This window comes from Tachypleus tridentatus, chromosome 10 (genome assembly GCF_004210375.1).
Source record: "Tachypleus tridentatus isolate NWPU-2018 chromosome 10, ASM421037v1, whole genome shotgun sequence".
Taxonomy (NCBI): Eukaryota; Metazoa; Arthropoda; class Merostomata; order Xiphosura; family Limulidae; genus Tachypleus; species Tachypleus tridentatus.
This window is the reverse complement of record NC_134834.1, coordinates 120545658-120558089: the sequence shown is the minus strand read 5'-3', so window position 1 is coordinate 120558089 and position 12432 is coordinate 120545658. Positions and strand designations below refer to the sequence as shown.

Sequence of the window (12432 nt, the reverse complement as noted above, 5' to 3'; positions counted from 1 at the left end):
AGTGCTTATTAGGAACCCCCATTCTGGTGTACTCAGCCTGAAGATTAAACTTGTTCCATCCAAATGACTTTGGTAAACTTTCATTGGAAGCAGTGTAGTGGAAACAATACAGGTCTTCTAGATTTACTGGAACAAAATAAAAAGTGTCTCATATAAATAACACTTTTCTTTGACTTTTCAAGATACATGATTAACTACTTGATCAGGTATTAGTAATTTAATTATTTGTCTTAAACACTTACTTCATGCCGCTATGAGAAAGCCTGACCCTTATCTGTGTTCTAACCACGTTTAGCCACTAATCTTCCTCAATACTGTATCATGTAAAAAAACAACTAGAAATACAAACTTTAAGGGAAGGAATAAATCAACTTTGTAATGTTATTTTACATAAATGTACAACACAGTGGTTACATCTAATCTGGTGGACTGAGATTATGGCTACAGACAGTCTAGTAAGCTAAAGTTGCCGCTACAGCTAATCTGGTGAACCAAGACTGTGGCTACACATATTCTGATGAGATAAGATCGTGATTACGGTTAATTAGGTTGGCTATATCAGCAGTCACAGTTAATATGGTGGACTGAGATTGTAGATACAGATAATCTAGTGAGCTACGCTTGTGGATACAATTTATCTAATAAGCAAAGCTTTGGCTGCAGATAATCTGGATGGCTAGACATAAGAATAAGAAATGATAGGACCTATTTATTATTAGAGACTGTGATTCTGAACCTCTGGTAAACTAATATCTAAATGATAACCAACACTTACAAGGTTGGCTAAGATGAAGTAGAGAATTATAGACTTCATGGCAGTCTCGCTCCCTAGGAATAACAAAAGTCACAGACAGGAAGTTTTACAGCGGATCTGTAGAGGGCAGCCTGTTGTGGATATGGGTAACTTTTCAATAGATGCAATATGCATATGAAGCACCTAACAAAAAAACAATTTATAACAGTTGTTTTCAACACCACCAAACAAAACAGTTTCTTATTACTCAGAGTAGAATCTGTTCAACAGATACTAAAATCGTTACCCACATATTTAATGTTAGAGCATAACACAAGAAACAAAATACACTCTGTTAGACTTTCTTAAATTATTTAATTACTTGTGTTTTGTGTTATTTTAACTCCTTCTGTGATTATTTTCTGTGCATAACATTTTTAAAATCTGCTATGTAGCTTCAAGGCCACTAAAACTGGTTGTGTATTATTTCACTGTAGAAATCCTTTTATAATACCAAACTCAATCCTCCTAGTAACACTTATAACTTGCTTCCAAAACATCTGTTGACCTGTACCCGAGTTTTATAACTCATCCATCTTGATAGATATATGTGATGTGCACACCTTATAAGTACCTAACAATAAAACTTGGTGATTCTTTGGCATACTGGAATGATGGGAAAAAAAATGAAATTATTGTTTCTTTAAGTTTAATGTGGCTAACAGATGTAGTAGTGAAATAGACAAGAATTAACATGTGTGACAACCTGTTATCCTGCTGAAAATTTGTGGTTCTCACATGACAAATACCTGTATTCAACATCAACAAGAAAACACTGGAAATTCCTATGGGACACATCTAGCCAGATGACTACACCTGTTCTTGGATACATAACACATCTAGCCAGATGACTATACCTGTTCTGGGATACATTACACATCTACACATACACCTGTTATGAGATACATTACACATCTAGCCAGACGACTACACCTGTTCTGGGATACATTACACATCTAGCCAAGATGACCACACCTGTTCTGGGATACATTACACATCTAGCCACAAGACTACACCTGTTCTGGGATACATTACACATCTAGCCAAGATGACCACACCTGTTCTGGGATACACATACATCTAGCCAGAACGACTACACCTGTTCTGGGATACATTACACATCTAGCCAAGATGACCACACCTGTTCTGGGATACATTACACATCTAGCCAAGATGACCACACCTGTTCTGGGATACATTACACATCTAGCCAGATGACTACACCTGTTCTGGGATACATTACACATCTAGCCAAGATGACCACACCTGTTCTGGGATACATTACACATCTAGCCAAGATGACCACACCTGTTCTGGGATACATTACACATCTAGCCAAGATGACCACATCTGTTCTGGGATACATTACACATCTAGCCAAGATGACCACATCTGTTCTGGGATACATTACACATCTCGCCAAGATGACCACACCTGTTCTGGGATACATTACACATCTAGCCAAGATGACCACACCTGTTCTGGGATACATTGAAGGAATTTTAGTATTTGGCATATACTTTTATGGCACAATGTACACATACATCATAACACAGGCTCTACAGCACAATGTACACATACATCATAACACAGGCTCTATAGCACAATGTACACATACATCATAACACAGGCTCTATAGCACAATGTACACATACATCATAACACAGGCTCTATAGCACAATGTACACATACATCATAACACAGGCTCTATAGCACAATGTACACATACAAAGATACATGACACCACAGCTTCTGTACCACAATGTACATATTTACTTATAACACATGTACATACAAACTAATAGACGTCACTTTGAAAAGCAACAATGGTTTTGTGTCAAGTGATGTCAGTCTGAATCAAATCTCACTTCAGTTGCAAGCTGTAATCTGATAAAGGAGGCAGGTGATAACCACAAACCAGTTAAAAAGAACAATTATTATTAGTTAACTTAGTATCAATAAGTGTTTTTCACAATTTTGTCTTGTCTACAATATTTGACTTTTGTTTCATCAACTCGTGTCAGCTATGTTCAGTTCAGAAGCTGAACAAAGGTGAAGGTGGGGAGGTGATGTGTCTCTTGTTTCTCAATGAGATGTAATTTCGTGACAAGAGATGAAGAGTTCATCTCTGAACAAAGACAGTTTCAACATCTCTTATTCACCACTCCTATCATAAAACAGTTGTCTTCTCAACTGAATAATCAGTCTTCAGATATAACCCACTTCATGAGATCCTTAAAGTGCTAATTCACATATAATCAAATAAAATATCAACAGAAACACAAAACAAATACACAAATAAATATCCAATAGCTATGGTTAATAACCAAAAATGTGGGTAGCTTACTACAAACCTTCAACAATTTTCCAGCAATGAAAATAAATGGCTCATCTAAATCCTTATTCTGGAACATTATCTACATGCTTGATATCAAACTGTTTCCATTTTTTCACTTAAGTTACCACTAGTAATTTATTATAAAACTAGCAGAGACTGATAAAACATATGCAATCAAGTTAGTATTTCTATCACAACAGACCTTAAGCCTAACACAAGTTAATCATTTATTAAGTGTGGCCTATCTTCCATATACAGATGCAACTTTTATGCATTGTTCAAGTTCAGTTAGGCATAACAATTAGTGTACTTAATATTGTCCCTAAATAAATTTATAATGTAATCCTACTCACTAGTATTAAACCTTTTTAAAAATTTAAATAAACTTTTAAATTCTGTTATAAAAAGTGTGAACTAAAGTGTATTTACATTTGACTTTTGCTCACACCCATTAAGTACACACAAGCATTTCTATAGTAAAATGGTCACACATTTTTCAGGACAAACAAATACAGCATTATTATAATAGATTTCTACAGTAAAACGGTGACACATTTTCAGGACAAACAAATACAGCATTATTATAATAGATTTCTGTAGTAAAATGGTCACACATTTTCAGGACAAACAAATACAGCATTATTATAATAGATTTCTATAGTAAAATGGTGACACATTTTCAGGACAAACAAATACAGCGTTATTATAATAGATTTCTATAGTAAAATGGTGACACATTTTCAGGACAAACAAACACAGCATTATTATAATAGATTTCTACATACCCATGTTTCTTTTTTTCCTTCAGGGTCAACAAATATAAGATGAGTGGCTGTTAAGTACAGAGTTCCCAAAGAAGGCTTCTTGCTATTGAAGCGATCCAACATCCGAACATTTTCCAACTACAAAGTTTTCACCAGAATAAGCACGTCTTGTAATAAATAACAATATTTTTAAAGAGTACAAGACACTCTATAAGCCTTCAAGGTTAACTTCTATGAAAGTAAAAAAATTTTAAAAAGACATTAAAAATGATATGTATATAAAAAAGTTGAACATTTTTAATGAATGTAAGATGCACCAAACATGTTATTCCATCAAAAATAAAAGAACAAATTTAGCCTGATTTATAACATACACCTACAAACACATTTAACAATGGAAACAAAAAGTCAAACAGTACTTCTGTTTCTTAAATGACAAATACATTTAAACACATGTATATATTTGTGTGCATGTAACAACATACAAGTACAAAACCCAACAACAAAACAAAGTCATTCAAACTACTAAGGTCAACAATCATATACCATACAAACTTAAACCTACAAAAGTACATAGATCACCTGTCATAGTTTGTACATTAAGTAATAAAACAGGTACAGAGTTTATTACAACCTGTAATTTAAGTAATAAAACAGGTACATAGTTTATTACAACCTGTACTTTGAGTAATAAAACAGGTACACTGTTTATTACAACATGTGCTTTAAGTAATAAAACAGGTACACAGTTTTCAGTGATGTCAATAAAACCCACTTGTAGAGAATTTTGATGTAAAATGGCTCATTTGGGTTGAAAAATTTTTACGTGAGGGAGGGTAACAGCGTTATGACCTTTGGTCATCGTCAGGTTCACAGGTACACAGTTTACTACAGCCTGACAATGACCAAAGAAGGTCAAAGCGTTGTTCGGTCTCTACGAAAAAATTTCTCAACCCAAATGAGCCGTTTTTACATAAATATTTAAATACATAGTTTATTACAACCTGTGCTTTAAGCAAAAAACAAATACATAGTTTATAACTACCTGTACTTTATGTAGTAAAACGGGTACATAGTTTATAACAACCTGTACTTTATGTACTATAACAGGTACATAGTTTATTACAACCTGTACTTTATGTACTATAACAGGTACATAGTTTATTACAACCTGTACTTTATGTAATAAAACGGGTACATATTTTATTACAACCTGTACTTTATGTACTATAACAGGTACATAGTTTATTACAACCTGTACTTTATGCACTGTAACAGGTACATAGTTTACTACAACCTGTACTTTATGCACTGTAACAGGTACATAGTTTACTACAACCTGTACTTTATGTACTGTAACAGGTACATAGTTTACTACAACCTGTACTTTAAACGGGTACATAGTTTATTACAACCTGTACTTTATGCACTGTAACAGGTACATAGTTTATTACAACCTGTACTTTATGTACTATAACAGGTACATTGTTTATTACAACCTGTACTTTATGTACTATAACAGGTACATAGTTTATAACAACCTGTACTTTATGTACTATAACAGGTACATAGTTTATTACAACCTGTACTTTATGTACTATAACAGGTACATAGTTTATTACAACCTGTACTTTATGTACTATAACAGGTACATAGTTTATTACAACCTGTACTTTAACTATAACAGGTACATAGTTTATTACAACCTGTACTTTATGCACTGTAACAGGTACATAGTTTACTACAACCTGTACTTTATGCACTGTAACAGGTACATAGTTTACTACAACCTGTACTTTATGTACTATAACAGGTACATAGTTTATAACAACCTGTACTTTTATGTACTATAACAGGTACATAGTTTATTACAACCTGTACTTTATGTACTATAACAGGTACATAGTTTATTACAACCTGTATTTTATGTACTATAACAGGTACATAGTTTATTACAACCTGTACTTTAAACGGGTACATAGTTTATTACAACCTGTACTTTATGCACTGTAACAGGTACATAGTTTATTACAACCTGTACTTTATGTACTATAACAGGTACATAGTTTATTACAACCTGTACTTTATGTACTATAACAGGTACATAGTTTACTACAACCTGTACTTTATGTACTATAACAGGTACATAGTTTATTACAACCTGTACTTTATGTACTATAACAGGTACATAGTTTATTACAACCTGTACTTTATGTACTATAACAGGTACATAGTTTATTACAACCTGTACTTTATGTACTATAACAGGTACATAGTTTATTACAACCTGTACTTTATGTACTATAACAGGTACATAGTTTATTACAACCTGTACTTTATGTACTATAACAGGTACATAGTTTATTACAACCTGTACTTTATGTACTATAACAGGTACATAGTTTATTACAACCTGTACTTTATGTACTGTAACAGGTACATAGTTTATTACAACCTGTACTTTATGTACTATAACAGGTACATAGTACAACCTGTACTTTATGTACTATAACAGGTACATAGTTTATTACAACCTGTACTTTATGTACTATAACAGGTACATAGTTTATTACAACCTGTACTTTATGTACTATAACAGGTACATAGTTTATTACAACCTGTACTTTATGTACTATAACAGGTACATAGTTTATTACAACCTGTACTTTATGCACTGTAACAGGTACATAGTTTACTACAACCTGTACTTTATGCACTGTAACAGGTACATAGTTTACTACAACCTGTACTTTATGTACTGTAACAGGTACATAGTTTACTACAACCTGTACTTTATGTACTATAACAGGTACATAGTTTACTACAACCTGTACTTTATGTACTATAACAGGTACATAGTTTATTACAACCTGTACTTTATGTACTATAACAGGTACATAGTTTATTACAACCTGTACTTTATGTACTAACCTATAACCTGTACTTTATGTACTATAACAGGTACATAGTTTACTACAACCTGTACTTTATGTACTATAACAGGTACATAGTACAACCTGTACTTTATGTACTATAACAGGTACATAGTTTATTACAACCTGTACTTTATGTACTATAACAGGTACATAGTTTACTACAACCTGTACTTTATGTACTATAACAGGTACATAGTTTACTACAACCTGTACTTTATGTACTATAACAGGTACATAGTTTATTACAACCTGTACTTTATGTACTATAACAGGTACATAGTTTATTACAACCTGTACTTTATGTACTATAACAGGTACATAGTTTACCTTACAACCTGTACATAGTTTATTTTATGTACTATAACAGGTACATAGTTTATTACAACCTGTACTTTATGTACTATAACAGGTACATAGTTTATTACAACCTGTACTTTATGTACTATAACAGGTACATAGTTTATTACAACCTGTACTTTATGTACTATAACAGGTACATAGTTTATTACAACCTGTACTTTATGTACTATAACAGGTACATAGTTTACTACAACCTGTACTTTATGTACTATAACAGGTACATAGTTTATTACAACCTGTACTTTATGTACTATAACAGGTACATAGTTTATTACAACCTGTACTTTATGTACTATAACAGGTACATAGTTTATTACAACCTGTACTTTATGTACTATAACAGGTACTGTACTTTATGTACTATGTACATAGTTTATTACAACCTGTACTTTATGTACTATAATAGTTTACTACAACCTGTACTTTATGTACTATAACAGGTACATAGTTTATTACAACCTGTACTTTATGTACTATAACAGGTACATAGTTTACTACAACCTGTACTTTATGTACAACCTGTACTTTATGTACTATAACAGGTACATAGTTTATTACAACCTGTACTTTACATGTACTATAACAGGTACATAGTTTATTACAACCTGTACTTTATGTACTATAACAGGTACATAGTTTACTACAACCTGTACTTTATGTACTATAACAGGTACATAGTTTACTACAACCTGTACTTTATGTACTTTTACAGGTACATAGTTTATTACAACCTGTACTTTATGTACTATAACAGGTACATAGTTTATTACAACCTGTACTTTATGTACTATAACAGGTACATAGTTTATTACAACCTGTACTTTAATTAATTAATTAGATAGTTTATTTTACTACCTTTTAATTTATTTACCTGAACTTTGATTGTCTTAATGAGTAAAACTGTTACTGGAAAGTTTTGATACTGTTAAGTATAGGATTAACAATGTACAATACAGAACATTGTAGATGACTTCTGTTGTGTGTTAGAAGAAAAACACCCAAACCAAGTACAAGTAATATGTGATTGATAACTAAAAACTTAAATGTCTAATGAACGAGTCTTGTGATGAATTAAAGAATTCTGAGAGTTATTTATAGTGTGTTTGAGCTTGTGAATAATAATGTTTTAACAACTATGTGTTAGACTAGTGAGGCTTGTACACAACATTGTGAAATGTTTTTGTCCCATTTCTATGTAAAATACAGCAACTCACGTGGGCTGTTATACATTCTCTGGTGCCAACCAAAGGCACGATAGATATCTCAATGATCAATTATAAAGGATAGCATGTAACCTTCATAATCTGTTCTTTACAAAACTGTTTCTGGGAGCACAAATAAACACAACGGGGCCAGACCCCAAGGACAAATTACTCTCCCCTCACCCGCATGCGAATATACAAACAAATACCTATGATTGGCTAATGAATGGATGTATCAATACCAAATCAAAATTAGAAGAAAGTATACTATTATGGTAGTGAGTACTGAATCCCAAAGAAGTGAAAACCAGGCTTATTAATAAAACATTCATCTATCAATTAATAATCAGTCATCAGTTGGTTAAGCCTAACAAATCATCTAACACAATTTGTTTTATGAGTTTCCACTGGTAGTTTCTGAAATTATGACAGTTTGAAAGAGAGGGTTGAATATTTAAACACAGAATTAAAGGTGACCTGCAGTGAGTCCACTTCTTAAAACTGCTTTAAGTTTTGGTAACTGGATAATCAGCTGAATAAGGAGAATTTAAAATGTTGACAATAAAAAGAATGTTATAAATGCTGAGTTTTTGATCAGACTCAGATCAATATTTATGAACGTGTGGAGTATTTGCCACATGACTATTATTATAACACTACACCTTTTTATATGGTTGTTTTAGGGGTTGGACAGCATGACATATGGAGCATATATTTTATCTTATCTTGAAAATTGTTTTTTATTCTTTCAGTCCTAACTAGGTACTCCCTGGACTTCAATTAAAGCACAGAATGATGGTTACAAGCAGTTACTAATGATAATGTATCTAACCTTTCTAACATTAGGAAACTAACAATTGTATTCCACTATACTAACTTTGTTAAGATAAAATATATAATAGAATTATAATTCATATTACTTCAAGAACATTCAATGATTATTATATTAAGCAGTGTCCTTAACAGAACCTTCCAATTACCAAGTACTGTCCAAACTCCAATCTCTCCCTTCAACTTAATGACACCTAATACAACTTAAGTTTCTAATACCAATAGCATTGTTGTTATTCATTAGTAAAAACCTGGTAGAATAAACCCACCCCAGTGTATAAAATCTGATTCAATTAAATAAAGAATACACTGAAGTTTTATTTCACAATCATTCTACATACAAATACCAGTTTAAATTATTAAAACAAATCTGCTCATAGTTCAACCAAAACATAAATAAGAGCCAAAAGGATACTATGGCAACCAAAAGATGTAAAAATAGATAATAATAAAAGTTGGGTGGATTTTGGTTTATCAACACTTTTCCCAATATTTACCAGTTACTGTTTCACCAACCAATTAAACCATCTTGCAAGTAAAGTTAACAAGTCATATATAAATAGATAAACACATTTTATCCTTTAGAAATGTACTATAACATATATTTACTTTCCATTCTCAAGCCTTCTTTTGAACAATTTATTTCTTCTTTCACCTATCAAGCAATTCAAGTTCAGTACTTGTAAAACTTATCCATCTTTTTTAATAATTTAAATCAATAATGAAAAAACTTGGGAGTGCTTACACACAAAAAAATAAAACCAAAGTATTAATAAAGTTTGTTTGTTGCTATGAACAAAATTGCTCAATGTACTATCTGTGCTCTACTCACTACAAATATCAAAACTGATTTCTCGAGTTACAAGACATCACAGTTACTATTGAGCTACCATGAGAGGGACTATAGTGAAGCCATTTTAATATTTTGAATTTTTAATAAATATAGTCAAAGTGTAGTACACAGTATAATACCAATGAAGGATCAACCAACAATGTTCCTGTATGTTTTACGACGTTACACTTTTAAGTTGTAGCACACTTTTCAAAACACTGAAGTTGTTTATTTTAGTTAAAGTTTTAATACCCATACCAGCCCTCTTGAGAATACATTGAAAATTGAAACAGTAACGTCACAGTTTGTAAAAAACACAATACATCTGCCCTAGCATTTAGTTAAAACGGTTATATTTACTACTTTTCAGTTTGTTTTAACATATTATAAACTTAAGCATACTTTACGGATTACGTCAATCTACGTTCATTACGTTACAGTTACAGTGTTACATAGGTTATCAACGTTGTTGCTCTTGTTTCTAAATCAATGTAAATGTACAACAGTAATACACTGTTCGCTATTTTCATGCCAGTCATATTATTTTGTTGTAAATAAACATTTTACAATTAGTGTTAATGCTAAGGCTTAATGCTATTAAGTTAAATGCAAGACCAAGATAACTTACCTTAGGAGTTTTAATATGTTCCATTTTTATGTGACTCTTGACAGTAACAATTTTTGCATAAGACTAGATTGGTATATTATAATAAATGTGTGTACTCTAATTCGTACACCAAGTAAGATACAATCTTTACAATAACTAATTTACAGAAATGAATTATATACAATAATACATTATTCTTCACACTCTACGATCTATCTACAAATTAACAAGCAAGCTTCACATGTAATAATCAATAACTTGTTCTCTGCATCGCCTCTCACAGAAATGCTTTAAAATAAGTCGGACAGATGGCACTATATCGTTTCAAGTAACGTTAAAATAAATTGTGTTTAAAATATGGAATGTGTAAAACATTTTCTTCTTGATCGGTGACAAGAAAACCCACTTGTAGAGAAAAATATACATGTAAAAACAGCTGGTATGGATAGAGAAAACTCTATGTAGAGGAGCGAACAACGTTATGTGCTTTTATTGTATTACGTCTCCAGAAATTATCATTTCTTTGTAACCGGAAAATAGTCTAATGTAGATCGAGGAATGTGATTTTAATGACTAGAACTTTGATTGTTTAGTCATTAAAAGAAGGTGTAACTTAATAGATTGAACCGATTAGTTTTAATACTGTTCTGGGTCTATTTTCAGATTCTTAATTCGGGCGTTTACTGAAGAGAGTATAGTATTAATATCAAGTTCTAAAATTGACGTCACGAAAAGCTAGTAAATTTAAATAGTATCGAAAGACGAGAGCAGGTTATAAGTACTAAAATAAATGAAACACTAACTCAATCAGTGATGACGAGAAACCCACTTGTTGAGAAATTTATATGCAAAAACGGCTCGTTTGGGCTGAGAAAACTTTACATAAGAGCGAGGACAAGACATAACTGTAGAGTTAGATTGTGTAACTGTGGTATGTAGATGTTTGAATATATAATTATATTTGAAAATTATATATTCAAACATCTAATACCGCTCTACATTTTTGACACAGTTACACAACTTTCAAACATGTGGTCAGCTTCCGGTCAGTTATTTCTTTGTGAACCTGACGATGACCGAAGAAGGTCGAAACGTTGTTCGCTCTTTTATGTAAAGTGTTTTCTCAGCCCAAACGAGCCGTTTTTGCATATAAATAAACACTAACTCAGTTTTTAAGTATTTGGATTAGTGTTAGTTACTATCTATTTTATGTTACTCGATTAAATAGCCGTAAATTGTGCAAGTTTAGCAGGGTATTTTCGGTTTGAACATCATTTATGAACTTGAGCCTACAAGTTTTCGAAAATTTAAGGAAGAAATAAATTAATTTGTTATCATTACTTGGACTGAACTTTCACCACATAATTTAAAAGAACTAGCCTACAAAATAACAGCTGTACAACTCTGGTGTCAAAATCGGGATTATTTTGGTAAAAATAAAATAGAACATTGAGTAAATGTAGTCACTGAGATTCTAACAAGATGATATCAGAGATTTATTGAGTTAAAGAAAGTCAAGAAGAGCAAAACAGAAGATTAAAAGAAAGCCAGAAAGAGCAAAACGAAAAATTAAATGTATAATAAGAAGAAATTTATTGAAATACGAAGAAAAATGAAACATTATAACAACGAGACAGGAATTTAAGGAAGAAATTGAAAAAAGTGATGCCATCTTTAAAGAACTAAATTAAATAAAAACGACTGAAGACAGTATGAATAAAGCTATTAGAAATGTACAAAGAGATTACAACAATAAGATTGAAGTGAGG

The 12432-nt window shown here is 31.8% G+C and overlaps 1 protein-coding gene across 2 annotated transcripts; it reads right to left on the bottom strand.

Moving 5' to 3' along the window:
- Positions 1-6: 6 nt before the first annotated feature.
- LOC143230202 (phosphatidylinositol-3,5-bisphosphate 3-phosphatase MTMR8-like) lies at positions 7-10950 on the bottom strand. 2 transcript variants are annotated; one of them, XM_076463335.1, is made up of 4 exons: positions 10685-10950; positions 3917-4062; positions 776-937; positions 7-126 (listed from the first exon to the last, which is right to left on the bottom strand). In XM_076463335.1, exons 2-3 carry the CDS (start codon positions 4016-4018, stop codon positions 845-847), a joined length of 195 nt encoding a protein of 64 aa, XP_076319450.1. In that variant the 5' UTR covers positions 4019-4062; positions 10685-10950; the 3' UTR covers positions 7-126; positions 776-844. The 2 variants fall into 2 exon arrangements, with proteins under 2 accessions (XP_076319450.1, XP_076319449.1); XM_076463334.1 differs by having other exon boundaries at positions 3917-4033.
- Positions 10951-12432: the final 1482 nt, after the last annotated feature.